Source organism: Leucopleurus acutus, assembly GCF_964270905.1.
Source record: "Leucopleurus acutus genome assembly, chromosome: 21".
In the NCBI taxonomy this organism is placed as follows: Eukaryota; Metazoa; Chordata; class Mammalia; order Artiodactyla; family Delphinidae; genus Leucopleurus; species Leucopleurus acutus.
The window spans coordinates 31,527,499-31,547,857 of NC_139163.1; the positions used below are offsets into that span (position 1 = coordinate 31,527,499).

Here is a 20,359-nt window from a genome sequence, read left to right on the forward strand (position 1 = left end):
GGTTAAAAGTATCAGGACAGATAACACCAAATGCCCAGCCCTGGGATTCGCGCTTCAGCAGAAGGTTCTGACGGTATCTGGGTACGCAGTTGAGAGTCAATCATGGGCAGGCCCTGCCTGTACATGGAAGGCGCAGCTGTCAAGGGCTCTGGAGGACCAACTGTCCACCAAATTCTGTTGAATTCACATCCAATTTGTTCCTCATTTCTTCCCTTTACTGATATTCCTGCTGCTACTCCTTTCTTTAGCTCAAGTTGGCATAATTTCTCACTGGATTAAATTAGCAGCCTCCCAATGAATCTCCCTGCCTCCCATCCAGTTCCCTTCTAATCCAGGCTCCACACTGCTGTCTGTAGACGTCTCTTTCAAAAATACAAATATCAACACGTAACTTTCCTGCCAAAAATCTTTAAGTTACTCCCCATAACCTTCAGGGTTCAGTTGGAAGTATTCAACCGGCGCCATGATCTGACTGTTTCTCGAGGTGCTTCTCCCATTTTCCCCCAAAGTGGCCTTAAGCTCCAGCCATCCCACACAGTTCCCCCAGGGGGCGCTGCTGTCCCTCCAGCTCGCAGGCCTTTGCGTGGGGTCCGTCCTCAGCCGGCAGTGCGGTCCCACTCAGCTGCCTGACCTGCACATCTCCAGCGTCCTTCAAGGTTCACCTGACGCCTCTGATCGCACCATCCGGGAGTCCCACCTCCATTCCCACGCCCACTGTCACCTTCACGGGGCTCTTTTACTTGCCCACTTAAACAACGCTCAATCAGTGGCCAGAATCCTCTGTTCTGAAATGAAGACTTCAATGGGGACTTGTTAGGTCCATTCTCCTGTGAATAAGCTGCCCAAACATGCCTGGATGCACCTCATGCATCTCTTTCTAACTCCCCTGCTCTTTTCCAGAAACCAGCATGCTCCTCCCGAGCTTGGTTTCCTCCCCAAGACTGTCAAGAAATTTCGGTTCTCCCCCCATGCCTCCCCCCTCCCCCAAAACTATTAAAGAGACCTTGGTCAGTAGGACTTTCATACTAAAGGAACTCCAGAGCTTTTTCTTAGTCCTGAAAACCATGAATGAATGATGGACCTCCGGCCAGAAAGGGCTGCTACCCGAAAAACCTGCTTGTGATTTGAGAAATGTAGCCCTGAACAAAGGAAGCAGGTAAAGGGTGCGTCCCCAGGAATGACAGAAGCAGGACCTGCTCTTGGAGAGAGGAAAGAGCCGGCGACCCGGAATGGAAATGAACTAAGCCCTAAAGTAGAGAAAAGGTGGAACATTTGGATTCACAAATAAAATGAGATGCAAACACCTGGGTGCACTTAGAATAAATCACAACTTCTTCCCAAGAATAAATCACAACTTCTTCCCATGACCTATTTGGATCTATACAGTGTGACCTCATCTAGGTCACAATCTCACTTTTTACCCCTCTCCTCTCATTAGCTTCAGGCCCTCTGCCCACCACAGGGCCTTTGCACCTGCTAGCACCTCTGCTTGAAGGGGCAGGTGCTTCGTGTCAGGATCCTTCAGGTCACAGTTCAAAATGTCAGCTTCTCTGAGTGGTTGTCACTAACTTTCCCATTTAAAGGAACACACCTCCCATTAGCACTTGTCACAGGCTAAATGTATTTTGCTTGTTTATTTCCTGCTTCTTCTCAATAGGAACCTTCTCTTCTCATTCACTGTAGAATCTCCAGCACTTTGTGCTTGGTACCAGATAGGAGCTCAATGTTAGTGGAATGAAGTGGAAAATAAATGAAAAACATCAAAGAAGGCATCAAAGAGGAAATCAGTCAACACATAACAAGCTTTCTGTTTCTAAAATCTTGACCTCGAGTCACCTGATCAGAATTTCTGTTTCTATCATCTCACAGGGAGATTAGGAGCCCACGAGCAAACTATTAACTCCAATTAATTTGCTCCCCAAAACTCTGGAATCCCCAAGCGTATTGGAGTGGCCATGTCCTAAGGGAAAATGGTTGTCAGATGAAGGAAGGATTGTTGAAAACTCAAATGGAGATTCTCAAGCAACCTTCAGCTGGGAAAGTGTGCCCTGTCTTTGCCTATTCCCGCTGTCACATCCATCAATTCTTGGGCAGAGGACCTCAGAGAAACTATTTTCTGTTGACCTGGTCCTCATGAGAATAGGCAGAAACCTCGATCAGATTTTTAAAATGAAATCCTTGACTTGTGTTTATTGCATATATTAATGCCTCCTGTGGATGAGATGTTTTCCACTCCAAAGTCTACAAAGGGTATGACAGCACAGTATTTGTCACATAGGTCGGGTGTCCACCTGCATTCTGATTGTGGTGGTTTAAAAATGTCCACGTGTTCTCTGGTAGTCCCCTCTTCAAAGGTGGAGTTGAATTCCCAACCACCCCTAGAATAGGGACTGGCATTGACTTCTAACCAACAGAAGGTGATGGAAGTGAGGCCATGTGACCTTGGAGCATCCTAAAAAAGATGGCTTTCACCTGAGGCTCTGTAGGAAGCCAGGGCCACAGCACGAGCACCTTCAAAACTCCTGGGAGAGGCCCACGAGGAGAAAAACAGAGGCCTCCTACCAACATATGAGTGGCTCCCATTTTCTTTCTTCTTTTATTTGGCTCTTGAAATTGACATGCCACTGTCCCCACTCTCTCCTTGGATACCGTTATGTGAGTTTTGACAAACAAACACATACAGTCAGGAAGCCATATCAGGGTCCAGACAAGTTCCACAACCCCCAAATGCCCTCTTACGGCCCCACTGTAGCCAACCTCTTCCCCTCACCGCCAATGACCGGCAACCACGACTCTGTTTTCCAGAATGGAATGAGCCACCTTTAGAAGTAGAACTGCAGCCCAGGCTGACATCTCAGGTGCAAAGTGATAAGAAACCTTGAGCCAGAATCACCTAGCCAAGCCACTCCCAAATTCCTCCCTGGAAACTTTGAGAGATAATAAATGTTTACCATTTTTTAAGCCACTAAATTTTGGGGTGATTGTCGCACAGCAATAGTTGCACCTGTTGCCTTTGGAAACTGTTCATTTTTTAACCTAGACTGCCTTTCCTTTCCTGGTCTTGGAGAAGCCCCAGTGCCCAAGTCCCCTGCACAGGTACCTTAGGTGACCTGAAGGTGGAGGAGGGTCACTGAATGATATGACCAAGCTGTCTACCGCCTGCCACGTGGGCAAAGGCCAAACTAATATTAAGAGGAACCCACGATCATCTGAAAGTCCACAGCAGAAATAATTCAAAAAGTAAATCTCTCTCACTCCAGTGTTCTGCCTGTTTTGAGGAAAGTCTTCTCATTCTCACTCACATACCACTTTTATGATTTGAAGTCCTAGGTAAGCTTCCTGTAACCCCTGGAAATGATTCCCCATTCCCTCCAATAAAGGCAGAAGCTGCATTACAGAGGGAGTCATCAATTCTAGCAGCCTCTCTAGAAATAGCTTTCTCTTCACAGAATTTTGCTTCTCAATCCCAGGCCCCTGGGAAAAGTGAATATGATTTCTTTGCCTTTTCTAGATTCTCTCTAACTGAGATGGAGTCATGAAGGTGGAGAAAACTCCTTTATTAAAATATAGGATGTACCCTGTAAATCATTCATTCCCAGAAAGCTGAGAGTTGAACTGTGCCCATTCTATACTTGAATTCAAAGAGAGTTTAATACTAAAATATACGTAAGTTCCCAAACTTAACTGTTTTGAAACAAAAGAGTTAATCATCAGAGTTCTAGCTAGTCAATGAGGAGTCATTGGAAATGGACGCACCTCCGATCCAGAGCCATAACTTAGAAGGGGACAGTTACCCCACTTCTCTGGGCCCCAGAACCCTGCTCTGCAAAAACAAGGGGCATAATTCATGATGTTTGATGTCCTTTCCAGCACTGTCTGCATCTGATGCTCAGAAACATTATGAAATTTTCAAATGAATTCTTTTGCTCTGTTTTCGTTTCCTCTGAAACAATGAAATAACTGTGCATTTTCTCATCCTAACACTTTTAAAAGAATAAATAATAAATGTCTGCAAAATGAATATTCTATTTTCACTGAGCTCTAAATTCATAATTTATACTCTCCCTGTTTCTACATAAGAAATTACCTTATATCTGTGTTTTATGCTAGCAAGAAGAAATTGAACTACAAAGAAAACCTCTAAAGCACTTTCTGTCCATTGGAATTTATAATTCTATAATTCAATAACTTCCTTTGCTTTCTACATTGGACTCCATGTTCAGAAAGAGGTGGCCGTTTTTCTTATTAAGCTAAAAGTTGGAAGTAGAGACAGATGTCATCTACTTTCTGGAACAAATATCACTAAACTTGAGTCAGTAACCAGGTTATTCATATTAATAACTATTTAGGCCAATCCCATTTAAAATCCCTTGTTAATCTACAAGAATAATTTCCTTTTTAAAAATTTGATTTGCCACTTGAAGCAAAGGAAGGCCAGAAAGCTAATACGGTTCTGTAGAGTTTCCAATGACTAAATAGTGTGGATACCAAAAAAATACAAAAGATACAAGGTTTTTTTGTGCTATTAAATTATATACAAATAATAGGTAGAAAGTTATGTGTAGGTCACAGGAATCAAGGTCAATGTATAAAAATTAATTGTATTTTCTATATGTCAGTAAGAAACACATAAAAATGAAATTTCAAAAAATATAATTTAGGGCTTCCCTGGTGGCGCAGTGGTTGAGAGTCCGCCTGCCGATGCAGGGGACACGGGTTCATGCCCTGGTCCGGGAAGATCCCACATGCCGCAGAGCGGCTGGGCCTGTGAGCCATGGCCGCTGAGCCTGTGTGTCCGGAGCCTGTGCTCTGCAACAGCAAAGGAAACCATCAACAAGACGAAAAGACAGCCCTCAGAATGGGAGAAAATATTTGCAAATGAAGCAACTGACAAAGGATAAATCTCCAAAATTTACAAGCACCTCATGCAGCTCAATATCAGAAAAAAACAAACAACCCAATCCAAAAATGGGCAGAAGACGTAAAGACATTTCTCCAAACAAGATATACAGACTGCCAACGAACACATGAAAGGATGATCAACATCACTAATCATTAGAGAAATGCAAATCAAAACTACAATGAGGTATTACCTCACAGGGGTCAGAATGGCCATCATCAAAAAATCTGCAAACAATAAATGCTGGAGAGGGTGAGAATGTAAATTGATACAGCCACTATGGAGAAAAGTATGGAGGGTCCTTAAAAACTAAAAGTAGAACTACCATATGACCCAGCAATCCCACTACTGGGCATATACCCTGAGAAAACCATAATTCAAAAAGAGTCATGTACCACAATGTTCATTGCAGCACTATTTACAATAGCCAGGATATGGAAGCAACCTAAATATCCATCAACAGATGACTGGATAAAAAAGTGGCACATATATACAATGGAATATTACTCAGCCATAAAAAGAAATGAAATTGAGTTATTTGTAGTGAGGTGGATGGACCTAGAGTCTGTCATACAGAGTGAAGTAAGTCAGAAAGAGAAAAACAAATACCGTATGCTAACACATATATATGGAATCTAAAAAAAAAAAAGAAATGGTTCTGAAAAACCTAGGGGCAGGACAGGAATAAAGATGCAGACGTAGAGAATGGACTTGAGGATACCAGGAAGGGGAAGGGGAAGCTGGGACGAAGTGAGAGAGTGGCATGGACATATATACACTCCCTAATGTAAAATAGATAGCTAGTGGGAAGCAGCCACATAGCACAGGGAGATCAGCTCGGTGCTTTGTGACCACCTAGAGGGGTGGGATAGGGAGGGTGGGAGGGAGATGCAAGAGGGAGGAGATATGGGGATATATGTATACATATAGCTGATTCACTTTGTTATATAGCAGAAACTAACACACCATTGTAAAGCAATTACACTCCAATAAAGATGTTAAAAAAATTAAATAAATAAAGAGGCAGACAGCCAGTTTTTTTAAATAGGCAAAAGACAGGAACAGACATTTCACAAAGGAAGATATACAAATGACCAACATTTTAAAGTGTTTGACATAATTAGTCAACATGGAAACACAAATTAAAGCCATAATGAAATACTCTCCTGCACCCACTAGAATGACTAATATTTGAAAGACTGATAAAAACAAATGCTGGTGAGGATATGGGATTCATATATGTTGCTTTAGGGTGTGCAAAATAATGCAGCTACTTGGAAAACATTTTGGTAGTTTCTTGTTCAGTTAAAAATACACCCAACTTATGACTATGACCCAGCAATTCTACTCTGAGGTATTTAACAAGAGAAGTAAAAACATCTGTCAACAACAACAACAAAAAGAATGTTCATGAAAGCCTTATTCAAAATAGCCCCAAAAATGTCAAGAGGAGAATGGCTAGACATATTGTGGGATTTCTGTCTAGAAGAAAACCACTCCGTGATAAAGAGCAAGGGGCTACTCTGCTTTTTATGCAACAAATGGATACGTTTCAAAAACAGTATGAGGGCTTCCCTGGTGGCGCACTGGTTGAGAGTCCGCCTGCCGATGCAGAGGGTGCGGGTTCATGCCCCAGTCCGGGAGGATCCCACATGCCGCAGTGCGGCTGGGCCTGTGAGTCGTGGCCGCTAGGCCTGCGCGTCCGGAGCCTGTGCTCCGCAACGGGAGAGGCCACAACAGTGAGATGCCCGCATACAGCAAAAAAAAAAAAAAAAAAAAAAAAACAATATGAGAAGCTAGACACAGAAAAATACATACTTTCTGTGACAATTATATGAAATTTTAGAGCGGGCAAAACTAAATTTTGGTGAAAGAAATAAGAAAATTGGTTCCCTGGAATGGGAAGTTAGGATTGACTGGGATGGGGCCCGTGGGAATGACGTCATGATGGAAAAGTTATGGACCTTGGTAGGAGCGTGGGTTACACTCCGTGAACTATATAACACTTAATATCTCTGCTTTTCACAACATATAAAATATACATCATCTTTTTAAATTAGAAGAAAAAATCATAAATAATGTCTTGTAAAAATTATTCAGTCAGGATCCTTTTGGAAATGAAAAGTATTGCCATGTTAAAAAATGCAGAATTTTAGGTGACTTTTAAATTCTGCTTTCTCTGTTTATTCATTCATTCAGCAATTTTATTGAGTACCTACTCTGTGTCTGTCACTGTTCTAGGTGTTTTTGAACACATCAGTAGGCAAAGCAGACATAGATTCCTGCTTTCAAGTTGCTAACAGTCTATAGGGTGAGTAGGGAGAAATCAGGAAAACCATAATAAACAGGTAAATGATGTAGGGTTTTACTGAGAAGTGCTGGGACTTCCCTGGCGGTCCAGTGGTTAAGACTCCATGCCTCCACTGCAGGGGGCACAGGTTCGATCCCTGGTCGGGGAACTAAGATCCCATGTGCCGCACGGGCAAAAAAATAAAATTAAATTAAAAAATTAAAAACTGAGAAGTGCTAAGAAGGAGAGGAAGCCTGTGACACTGCCATCCTCCAGCTGCTTGACACCAGTTTTTTAAAAGTTATGGATATGCCTGTATTTACTGGTTAGCATTTTTGCCTTTATTAATTGATCGACCATGCACTAGAAGCGTTCCAGAAATAGAAGACTATGTGTGTGTGTGTGTGTGCGCGCGCGTGCACGCGCGCGTGTGTTTTAAAACATGCTAGGTTATCATCATTGCTTTATTCCCTAAACTTTTGCAATATTTAATGCCTGAATACGTATACATCAAGATGTCACCTGGGATGGGTGAAAAGGTCGGTTTCAAGGACGCTGTGTTCGATGCTAATCGCGTTTCATGTGCTACTGAGTCAGAACCACACTGAGTTATCAAGTCCAAGAGCAGCCTTTTTTGTCTTTGGGATAAAAGACAAACCACTCAAATGTTACAGAATCCAGACTCCCAAGTCATTAAGACATGGTTGTACCTAAAAGATGCAGCACCGATAGTTCAAAACAGACAAGAAGAATGTGCTCTAGGAATAATTCTTCTACAAGGCATAATATCTGGCACAAAACATAAATAAAGCCCTATTTTTCTCCTTCAGTGCCTGCCATGAAGGAGTCGCGGAGCAGACTTGTTATCTGCCAGGAACAGCGAGACATGGGAGGCCTTCAGCTAAAAAATACTCCTCCTGTATTTTTAACAAGACAGAGACTGTGAACACAAGCAATTCCCCAGCAGACAGCAATAGTACCAACAATTCAAAAGCATTTGCAACATGATTAGCCAACATACTGAAATATTAAGCTCCATGTTGTTTCTCTAGAGCTAGAAAACTTCCACAAAAATAGTGTTTTTCCTCTTTGCTCTCATTTGCTGCTTTTAATCATTATCTTGGAAAAATCAGTCTCTCATCAGCTCCATAGATCTCCTAATGGACCTGCAGTCTTAAATCTATGCTGTATGATAGGCTTCTTCCATGATAATCTGTTTATTCACCAGCGACTGCTTATGTTTTCCTCTCTTTTGCCTAAACATATATGATTCTGTTCACAAGGGATACCTTCTCACCTGCTAAAAGACCACCCACCTTTCTAGTTCCAACTCCAGTCCTTTTCTTTGGTGAAGTCTTCCCCAACCAACATAATCAGAAGTGACCTGTCCCTCCTGTCAGGTCACACAGCAAGATCTTCTGTCCCATTTATTTGGTCTAGAATTATACCAGGTTATTTTCCCTTGGAGGCTCATAGCCTGGTAAGGGTAATAAGAATTGCAGGCTCTACATACCGAACCCAGCTCAAACCCAGGTTGCATTCTCAGAACTGACTTGTAAACTTTGTTATTACAGCCATTATGATGGATGATCTCCTGGCCAACTTCTAAAAGTATATCTAAACCATAAAATATCTGAGGTATAGTAGAGCACCCTTTGCAGAATTATTTTTCTGAGAAAATGCATTTCTACTTCTACACTGCCAGCATCAGTTGATCAAAACGGTTTAGGTGATCAAAAAATGTTTAAATGGTTGTTGATGATGAAATATTCTATTAGGTTCCACAGAATGGTATGTGGCTTCCTCAGGAATCCATAGGATTGATCCTCACCCTATGATTCCAAGTCTCCACTCAGCAACTTCTGTAAAATCTCACATGAACTTAAAATGCTCCATGGTTTCCATCAACCGAGAAAATAGGTTAACAGATGGGGGATGGGAGGAGCCAGGTATTGATTCTATAGTGGTCCACAGCACTGTCTTACCTCAGCTTCCTAGATATGCCCACGAAAAGGCCTTGGGCTTAATTTAGTCCATGAAATGGAGCCAATGTGTTGCTTTGTTTTGGCTGAATTCATAAAAGCACAAAAGTTTAAAATTAAGATAACACCATTTGGCCTTTTTTGCATCTGCTCTTGTACTGCTCATGTACAAAAGCATTCATTCCAGAAGGTGTTTAAAGATAAAGCAGAAGGAAAAACTCTGGTTCATGAGTGGGTGGTTTTGATCTGAACATAGTATTGACTACTATGTAGTCAATAAAAATATGGCAATCACAAATACTTTGAAAGAAAGGAGATGGAAAAAATTAGTTTTCTGTTCATTTCCTTTTTCTTCTATTCCTTTTGGAGGATCCTAGAATTGTCCTTAGTAGGCAAAGCAATAGGAAGAATCATCCCAGTTTATGAAAACACTTTCTCTGAAAGCCCAGTTCTGTGGCAGAAATAAGAAGAGTTTCTCTTACCTCTTAATTCCCCCGTATCCAGAGTTGTCCCAAGCTGTTCTAACAAAGCAACTCTTGCTGCATTCTTTTTGTGTTTCTTGCCATCATAATGCTGCTGGGCCATCAGAGGATTGTTAAACCAGGCTGCACAGAGCCCACAGTATCTGTCTGAATCTCTTCTTTGATAAGGAGATGAGACCACTGGAGCAGTGTCCACTCTCGGAGGTTTAAGTGAGCTCAGAGGCGCTGCTGGGGAGAAAAACAACCAGAGAGAACCACAAGCCACATTAGTCCCTTCCTCAGTGCACGTGTCCTCAACAGCTGAAGATGAAAGGGTCTCCCGTTCATTCTAGAGCTCAAAAATCCAAGAATTTACTGAGATCAGGAAAAATGATCTTTGCCAGCCTTTGTTTTTGAAGTTGGGCTACAATTAAAAATTCCTAACTTATTGCGTCAAATTTTGCAATTTGTTATGGTTCCATCTGATAGGTCAGGAAACCATCCTTTAGGAGGAAAGAAAGGTTTTTAAAAATAAAATCTCGGGGCTTCCCTGGTGGCACAGTGGTTGAGAGTCTGCCTGCCGATGCAGGGTACACGGGTTCGTGCCCCGGGCCGGGAAGATCCCACATGCCGCGGAGCGTCTGGGCCCGTGAGCCATGGCCACTGAGCCTGTGCGTCCGGAGCCGCCACAACAGTGAGAGGCCCGCATACCGCAAAAAAAAAAAAAAAAAAAAAAAAAAAAAGATCTCGGAGGTAAGGGAGTGATTTATTAATCAAAGCCAAAACTTGAAGTAAACATTGTACAACCACGACTTGAAAGATTCTGAATGAATGAATTAAACATTTGTGTGCTATAGATGGAAATAACTAGTAAGTAAAGGATTTGTCAAAGTGATAGAAGCTGATCTGTCAGTTGCATGGATTGTACCAACTGACGAAATCATGCTAATTTTATTGTCAGTCATTTCTGTTTATTGTGAGAGGTTATTTTCAATCCATACCTGCTAAAATTGACATTGAAAATACAATATTTTTTTAAAAGACAAACACTATAGAGCAGATGTTGCTATCTAAATGAAAAAGACATACTATCACTATTTTGAGATTGCACAGCCTCAGCTATTAACGTATTTCATTGTGAGCTTACAGTTATTTTGGGTCCAGGAAAAAAAAGAGAATCTAACTTGGAAGAGTTTACTAACAGAAAACAAAAATAACTTTTTTATGCATTACAACATACAAGTTGCTTTCATCTTTTCAATAACTATGAGTTGGATTATTATCCTGTTTCTCAGATGATGGACTTCAGAGATGCCAAAGTTTTACTGAAGGTAAGGTAACTAGTTATGGTAAAGGCAGGACTCCAAGCAAATCCTTAATTTCCAAAACCAATATTCCTTTCAATACCCCTAAGAACTCTTTTCATACTTCTTAATAAGCCAAGGGATTTTTTTCTAGACCTCAGTTATCTTTGTATTTTATATGGGACATAATTTAATTTTAGAAAAAATTCTGCTCCAAATCTTTTGGAGAAGAAAACAAATTTAAACTCTCACATGGCCCATTAGTCATCATGCAATATAGCAATGCCTTCTGTTTTTTCTTTGCCTCTGTGATGTGGAGTGCAGCTGGCAAGACTATGAAAATTAGGGTTATTCCAAGGAAAAGCTGAGATCTGGAACCTCAATAACAAATTAATGAACCATCTGATCAACTCACTAAGCTTTCAAATCACTTTTATGTGGATTTTATTTTTAGATTGAATAACTGATATACCCACAGCCAACACAAGACTCCATGGTGAAAAGCTGAAAGCCTTCCCACTAAAATCTGGAGCAAGACAAGGATGCCCACTCTCACTGCTTCTATTTAACATGGCATTGGAAGTCCTAGACACAGCAATTAGACAAGAAAAAGAAATAGAAGGTATCCAAATTGTAAGGGAAGAGGTAAAACTGTCACTATTTGCAGATGACATGATACTCTATACAGAGAAACCTAAAGTTTCCACCCCAAAACTATTAGAACTAATAAATGAATTCAGCAAGGTTGCAGGATACAAAATTAATATACAGAAATCTGTTGCATTTCTGTACACCAATAATGAAATATCAAAAAGAAAAGTAAAAAAAAAAATAAAATAAAATCACATCAAAAAAATACTTGGGAATAAACTTAACCAAAGAAGTGAAAGACCAATATGCTGAAAACTGTAAGACATTAATGAAGGAAGTCGAAGATGATTTAAAGAAATGGAAAGATATCCCATGCTTTTGGCTTAGAAGAATCAATATTATTAAAATGGCCATATTGCTGAAAGCAATCTACATATTTAATGCAATCTCTATCAAAATACCCAGGACATTTTTCACTGAACTTGAGCAAATAATCATAAAATTTAGATGGAAGCACAAAAGACCCCAATTTGCCAAAGCAATTCTGAGAAAAAAGAACAAAGCTGGAGGTATAACCCTCCCAGACTTCAGACTACGCTACAAATCTACAGTAATCAAAACTGCATGGTATTAGCACAAAAACAGACAAGAAGATCAGTGGAACAGAACAGAGAGACCAGGAGTAAACCCACACATTTATACGGTCAAGTAATCTATGACGGAGAAGGCAAGAATATACAATGGAGAAAACAGTCTCTTCAGCACGTAGTGTTGGGAAGGCTGAACAGCTACATGTAAAACAATGAAAATTAGAATATTCACTCACACCATATGTAAAAATGCACTCAAAATGGTTTAAAGACCTAAATGTAAGACATGAAACCGAACAACTCCTAGAAGAGAACACAGGTGAAACACTCTTTGACATTAGTTGTAGCAATATTTTCTTGGATCAGTCTCCCAAAGCAGAAGAAATAAAAGCAAAAATAAACAAAGCGTACCTAATTAAAAGTTTTGCACTGCAAAGGAAACCATCAACAAAATGAAAAGACAACCTATGGGATGGGAAAAAATATTTGCAAATGATGCAACCAATAAGGAGTGATTATCTGAAATATACAAACAGCTGATACAACTCAATATAAAAAAAAAAAGCCCAATCAAAAAACGGGGAGAAGACTTAAATAGATATTTTTCCAGAGAAGACATACAGATGGCCAACAGGCACATGAAAAGATGCTCAACGTCACTGATTATTAGAGAAATGCAAATCAAAACCAGAATGAGGTATCACCTCACACCTGTCAGAATGGCCGTCATCAACAAATGTTGGAGAAAAGGGAAGCTCGTACACTGTTGGTGGAATGTAAATTTGTGTAGCCACTATGGAAAACATATGGAGTTCCTTAAAAAACTAAAAATAGAGCTACTGTATATCCAGCAATTCCAGTCTGGTGTATATCCAGAAAAAACAAAAATCACTACATCAAATAGATACATGCACCCTTGTGTTGTTCACAGCAGCATTATTTACAATAGTCAAGATATGAACACAACTCTCTCTCTCTCCCTCTCTCTCTCTCTCTCTCTCTCTATATATATATATATATACACACACACACACACACACACACACACACACACACACATAAATACACACCCATGTATATTATATATATATATATATATATATATAACGGAATATTAGCCACAGAAAGAATGAAATATTGTCATTGGCAGCAACATGGAGAGACCTATTATACTTAGTGAAGAGTATATTATACTTAGTGAAGTAAGTCAGACAGAGAACGACAAATACTATATATCACTTATATGTGGAATCTAAAAATAATACAGATGAATGTTTATACAAAACAGAAACTGACTCACAGACACAGAAAACAAACCTGTCATTACCAAAAAGGGGTGGAAGGACAAATTAGGTGTATGGGATCAACAGATACAAATTACTACACATAAAATAGATAAGCAACAGTAATAGATAAGTTACTGTACAGCACAGGGAATTATACCGAATATGTTGTAATAACCTAAAATGGAATATAATCTTCAAAAATACTGAATCATTATGCTGTACAGCCAAAACTGACACAATATTGTAAATCAACCGTGCCTCAATAAAAAATAAATAACCGATATACAAATAAATACTTGCTAAATGACATTTTAATTCAGGAAATGAATTGTCACAATATCTAGAAAGCCTTTTCCTACCTACCCAGAGATTTCATCAGATAGGGAAGTTTTTAGCTACTTTGGATGAAACCAAATGGTATTATTTCTATAGGGACTTAGAGAAACAAGAAGTCTCTTAAAAACCTCATTGCCAAATTCAATAATACATCGCCATGTGATGATAAAACTCAAACTGGGGCTGTACCATCCTGGCAGCCACCCAGAATCATTCTGCTATGACTTAGAAATGCTAATAAAAGCTACAAATATGCAGTTGACCTGTAACGTGAAAGGACTTCTATTTACTTTTCTGAAGGAAATTGAATCTTTCTTCCAAAGTTTCCTGCATCCTTACCAATTTCTGAGGATTTATAGCCATCTATTGTTTTTGATAGAAATGGAAAACATGTCAAACATTTGCAGTCTGAATAAATGTTGACTCTTGAAGCATAATTCACTTTTCTCTAAACTGGGCCCTAAAAAACATTTCAGAGTTGATTTCATCAATTGATACCTTATACGTCATATTCTGGCAGGAGCAATACACTATAGAATATTCATCAGATAAGAATCTTATCTTGTACATATGAAAGTAGTTTGATGCTGCATTTGCATGGTAGCTTTTCCTCTTTAATAATCCTACTATCCTGGTGCAGCAACAAAGTTTAATGTTTCCTATGCTTCTGTTTCCAACTGTCTTCACCAACTAAAACCCAGTTTATATTTCCTGTAAAGGCAAACAAAGGTAGTAGTATAAAGGGAATGGAAATAGCTTTGAATCAAAATTGCAAATCAAGTTTGGGTTGGACTCTACCACCCCTGAACTGTGCGACCTTTGGCAAATCTCTGATGCTGCTGGCTTCCACAAGGTTATCTTTATACATTTCAGAGAGTACAAATTATGCATCTCATTCTGGAAACTTTACTTTCAAACAGGAAACCATTACTCTGATTCACTGAATATAGCATCCAAATCCTCACTTTGGCTTTTGACAGGGTACCAACGATCCCAGTGTGCCTGGGACCAAGAGGGTTCCCAGGACATGAGATTTTCAGTGTTAAAACAGGGAAAGTTGTCGGCAAACTGGGATGAGTTAGTCACCCTAACCTCTGGAATCAGACCTGATTTAATATCCCACTGGAGAAAAGAATTAGGAAAAAGTTTGGAAATAACTGTTCAGGAGACCAGAGCAGGTTCTCTTTCAACCAAGCAGACAGGATCCACTGATAGATCTCAAAGGTTTACTTGTTAGGTCACCAAGTGGGTGTCCTTTGCCAGAGAAGGGGGTACCACAACCTCCAGGAAATGGTGTTCTCACTTGCCTGTCTGCCTTCCAGTCCACAGTCACAGGGCGCCCTTCAACTCTCACACCTCCACAAGTGAGACTTTCAATAACACCTTCTATCTCCTACACTTTCTCTCTCTCTCTCTCTCTCCTTTCTTCTTTGTTCCTCCTTTTCTCTCCCCCTCTTTCATACATTCTTACAAAGGATCTGGGGGCTTTCAAAATAATCCCGTAAATGGACTCAGTTTAAAATGAGTGGTTCTCTACTAATTCAAAAAGATACATGTATCCCAATGTTCATAGCAGCATTATTTACAGGTGGCAAGATATGGAAGCAACTTAAGTGTCCATCAACAGATGAACAGATAAAGAAGATGTGGTATACATACATATATACATGTATATGTGTGTGTGTGTATATATTATATATATATATATATATAATATATGCACACACACACAGTGGAATACCATTCAGCCATCAAAAAAGAACAGAATTTTGTCATTTGCAGCAACATGGATAGACTTGGAGGGCATTATACTAAGTGAAATAAGTCAGACAGAGAAAGACAAATACCGTATGATATCACTTATATGTGGAATCTAAAAAATAAAACAAACTAGTGAATATAACAGAAAAGAAGCAGACTCACAGATATAGAGAGCAAACTAGTGGTTCCCAGTGGGGAGGGGGGAGGTGCAATATGGGGGGGAGGGTGTGGGAGTTACAAATTATTGGATGTAAGAAAGGCTCAAGCATGTATTATACAACACGGGGAAAATAGCCAATATTTTGTAATAACTAAATGGAAACTAACCTCTAAAAATAATAAAAGTCCATAATACATTAAAAAAAAAAAGCATGTGTTTTTCTCACCTAAGGGTTCTTATCTACGTTACTAATTCTTCCAAGGTTTGTGATATCATGCAGTTTATTCTATTTCATCTGTTCCATGTATTTTTTAAAATTTGAGTTGCCCTCAAATTCAGTTTGACCAATGGGGCAGCTTGAAGCTCAGGGAGATAAATCAACCAGCGTAGGGCCCCTAATTAATAAACAGCAAAGGAAATAGCAAAGACCAGACCTTCTGACTTGAGGCCCAGCACCATATTTCAATGTCAGCCAGTTCCCAGTGATGCCAAGGGAGCAACAGGCCAAATAAACAAGCAAATTAACCACAGAGGCAGGACACACTCCCTAGGTTTCAGCATCTGTTCTCAGTAGGGATTCTTTGGAAATACGCATGTTCTCTAAAATAATTTTTCTGACTTCCAGTCCCTATGATCAACTGCCTTTCTTTTTTTTCTTCCTATCCTAAATCAAATCAAATCAAAGACAGGAGGGGGCTTCCCTGGTGGTGCAGTGGTTGAGAGTCCGCCTGCCAATGCAGGGGACGCGGGTTCGTGCCCTGGTCCGGGAAGATCCCACATGCCGCGGAGCGGCTGGGCCGGTGAGCCATGGCCGCTGAGCCTGCGCGTCCGGAGCCTGTGCTCCGCAACGGGAGAGGCCACAACAGTGAGAGGCCCGCGTACCGCAAAATAAATAAATAAAGAAAGAAAGACAGGAGGAATTTTTCGGCAAGTATCACTGTTTTTTTGCAAATGCAGTTGACACTTCAATGTGACTGGACCATTTAGTGCCCGGCTGAGGAGTGGCTGTCACTACACATTGACAGCTCAGCCTCCAAACAGTCCAGCCTCTTCTGCAGGTAGATGCCTCAACTCCACACAAACTGTGCAAAGTTAGAGCTCAAAATGTAGACTTCCTCTGTACTTCTCACAGAGGAGAGTGCCTCTTGTGTAGATGATAAACGCTCAATGAACATGTGATGAATAAATGAAGAAAAGAACTAGTACATTTCAGCTAATATCAGCTCAGGGGATTTTCATGTTTTAATAAATGGCTTGTGATAGCTAAATTTAAAATCTTTGATGGTTTCATTAAACTTACTTCATAGGATTAAAAACAAGTTAGATGAAGTGGGGATGAATTAAATAAACTGTGGATGGCTATAGTCTGAGATTTAGTGACCTGGAGAAACATTCAGGCTATAATATAAATTAAAAGATGGAGGTTACATGTGGGATGTAAACCAAATTACTTATTAAATTATACACATAGACATATAAAACTATATATACAGGCTAGAAGGCTATAAATAAAAATCTTAGCACTGGTTATTTTTAAGTTGTGGATGATGAGTGATGTGGTTTATACTCAAACAACCCTTGATGCAGGGGAAAAACATTTCTATTTTTCATCTTACATACAGGTCACATTTCATGTGAACTTCTTTTAGTGCAAAGTCTAGAAAACACTGCTTAAGGGACTTTTGGTGCCACAACGAGGTCTCAGATTAAATCTCACAAGATTTTCTTTGCACTGATTTATTTATTAATTTATTTTTGATGGGGGTGGGATAGTTTGAGAGAAAGCTAACTCAGTCAGAATATCATATAAAAGCTCCAGCTTCTCCTATTTCTCCAAAAGATATGGGGCAACTCCTTTCCCACCACAGCCGACCCTGAAGTGGCTCTGATGATTTAGATAAAAGGAAGTATCTCTCTTCCTTCTCATCTGATATGTTTGGAAGTGAATACTGCTACCTGAAGCTGCAAGACAGAAAAATCCAGGTGCTATTTCTTCGATGACAGGAAGGAAATTAAAGAACACTATCAAATATCCCAAGTTCCAAAGTATGTACCATTAAACACTTCCTGAGAATAAACAAAGATGAGGGTGACTTACCAGAACCATCGTTCCAATTCAATTTTGTATCAACAGTCTAAGTATAATCAGCCTATTAGTGAGAATTGCTTCCTCACCCACACTGCATTCATAGATCATCAGTCTTCATTAATATCCTATTCATAGATTATTGATTTTCATTAATGTAGAATAATTCCCTCTGGTTCAGTCACTGATTAGGTTCTAAATATCTTAAGGACGCCTGTTTTCTGCAGAATCTTAATCTTTGAGAATAAGCCATTAAATAGAACTTCGGAGGAGATAAAAGCCCTTTTATAACTTTCTCATGTTGTTTGACAAAAGAATCCTAAGGCTGTGGTACTCCACATTCTTTTACGCATTGGAAACAGGAGGACAGAATGTAAGTTTCAGGAGGATAGAATCTTTATCGATTTCGTCTCCTGACGTATCCCAGGTGCCCAGAACCAGTGCGTGTTAAATCAAGCCTTGTGGAATAAGGGGACTAGTTTTTTCCCCATCAAGCTATCTACGTAAGAGAAGGAATCATGGTTTTACCTTAGGACATTCTGCTAAGATGATGTGATAGCATCCTCTCTGTCCAGACTGATCTTAAAAAGCCCTGCTGCGTTGTGGGTACAGTACACTCATGGCATTCGGTTTTCAAACACTATTCAGTTAAGGTGTTTTATTCCCTCTGAGTTCAGTCTCAAAATCTACGGTTATCGCCTCTGTTCTCAAACTCCGTGCAGAGGTGCCCTGGATGGTGCAGTGAACACACAGGAGAGCCCATACGATCTTTTAAAATCCTGAGAAAGCATCGTGAATCCATCAGACCCCGTGGGAACCACTATCTCCAGGTAATTCACAGTTTCAGCATGAGATGCTACAGTCCTTTCAGTGAGCTCATATTCCCTTGAAGCTGGACTTCCAGAGGCTGCTGTGTACCTCCAATCCATCCAACCAATCAATGAGGAACAGGAAATGAGGTTGACAAAGTCCAGTCTAATTCAAAGATTTGAGAAGTTACCCAGTGCCCAAGAGGCAAACGCATCCATTGGTCAGCGTGGTTATTTAAGGATAAAGTACAAAATTAAGACTTCTTTCAATGCACGTGCATTATTTTTGCACACGGCTGCTAAGTCATTAGGACATAAATACTCATTAAGTTGTTTGGACACAAAGAGTTATGACATCCTACTGTATACTTTGCTATTGCTTGAACAAGTATTAATGACCTGCTAACTGGGCACTGCTCGAAGTGCCTCTCCTCACAAATCTCAGCTGAGAGGCAGAAAGTCAGCTTCTGGGGGAGAGACTCGACTCACTGCCACCCCCATGCCTGCCCCCAGCAGGTGTCATCCTTAGAGTGGTGAGCAGGACAGCATCACCCAGACCACAGCCAGTATTGCTAGAGGGCGAGGGAGGGCCGATGAGCTGACCCCTGGGAACGGATACTAACTCCTGCTCTTTTCATTCTGCCATCGTTCTCCAGTGTCACCTGATCCATACGCCATGCTCAGGGATGGGAATGATTTACTTATCCAGTGGCATCAGCTATTCAATCAGGGAGCCAGCTTCCTGGATCGTTTCTTATAGCCTATGAATATTTACAGAGGATTCAAAGATGAGAAAAGTGATCAGTGCCAGAAACACAGCGGAGATAAAGTGCAAGCTAAGTCTGGAGGAAGACAGAGAAAGAGGGTGGCCTTTTGGCCTGGGCTGGAGGGAAGCTGAAACTTTAGAAGTAATTTTAGGGAAGTTAGCGCTGATACTGTCCCCTGAGTAGAACACATGCATCTACAGTTTTCTTCTTTACCCTTAGGCAGCATCCCTCGCGGCCCCAAAGCCATCTCCCGGCTTCTCCATCCGGCCTCAGCTTTGAGTTACCTTAAGCCCACATCCCTAAAGGTAACATTGACCTCGATAACCCAGAGTTTGCAAGTTATGAAAATTGCCTCTACTTTGTATTTAAAACTATGAATATTAGCTCTGCATATATCTTGCATGTATCTATTTGGTTAATCCAAATAATCTAGAAATAAAGTACTTTGTATTAACTCCCACTTAGAAACTGCTAAGTCTTAAGATTTGGCGCTCTTGGTAGTCAGCTCTATAAACCTCAAAGCAACCCAAGAACTTCCAGAGGTCAGACTGTGAAACATGGGGTTACCTGGCCCCATCATGCACGCTGCCCCCTAATACCTGGATCAAGAGAATCCAGAATATTAAAAGCTAAAGCAAGAAGGTTCTCCAGCCCCAAAGAGTTTAAGGACCACGGCCTTACACCACTGCCTCTGATCTTGAGCAGTGAGGTTGCTGGGTAGAGGACGATCGTACATAAGGAAGAGGTTTTAGGCTAGATAAGACTTCGAAGATAAATGCTAGAAAATCATTAGGCAATCCAGTTCCTGTGGAAACAGAAGGCTATTCAGAGCCCGAATTGTTTAGACGTAGCATCCATAATCATTCCTTTAACTATGGTTTTGACCATAAGCTGCACAGTGCATTGCCAGGCAGACACGCCAAAAGGGAGTGCGTAAAGAGAGAATACAAGAGCTCTCAGCTGAAGAATTTTTAGGACAAGAGTGCCATTGACAGCCAAGGAGTGTGAAGCCTCTTAAAACGTGTTATTCTAAGCG

The 20,359-nt window shown here is 40.4% G+C and overlaps 1 protein-coding gene across 1 annotated transcript in view; it reads right to left on the minus strand.

The window, feature by feature from the left end:
* The window catches only part of ZMAT4 (zinc finger matrin-type 4), a gene marked incomplete at both ends in the record, with an annotated part of 213,751 nt that overhangs the window by 60,811 nt on the left and 132,581 nt on the right, over positions 1 to 20,359 (minus strand). The window contains one exon of the mRNA XM_082863723.1: positions 9,655 to 9,882. Within this exon, the coding sequence (XP_082719849.1) occupies positions 9,655 to 9,882 (228 nt within the window). The remainder of the gene's footprint in view (positions 1 to 9,654; positions 9,883 to 20,359) is intronic.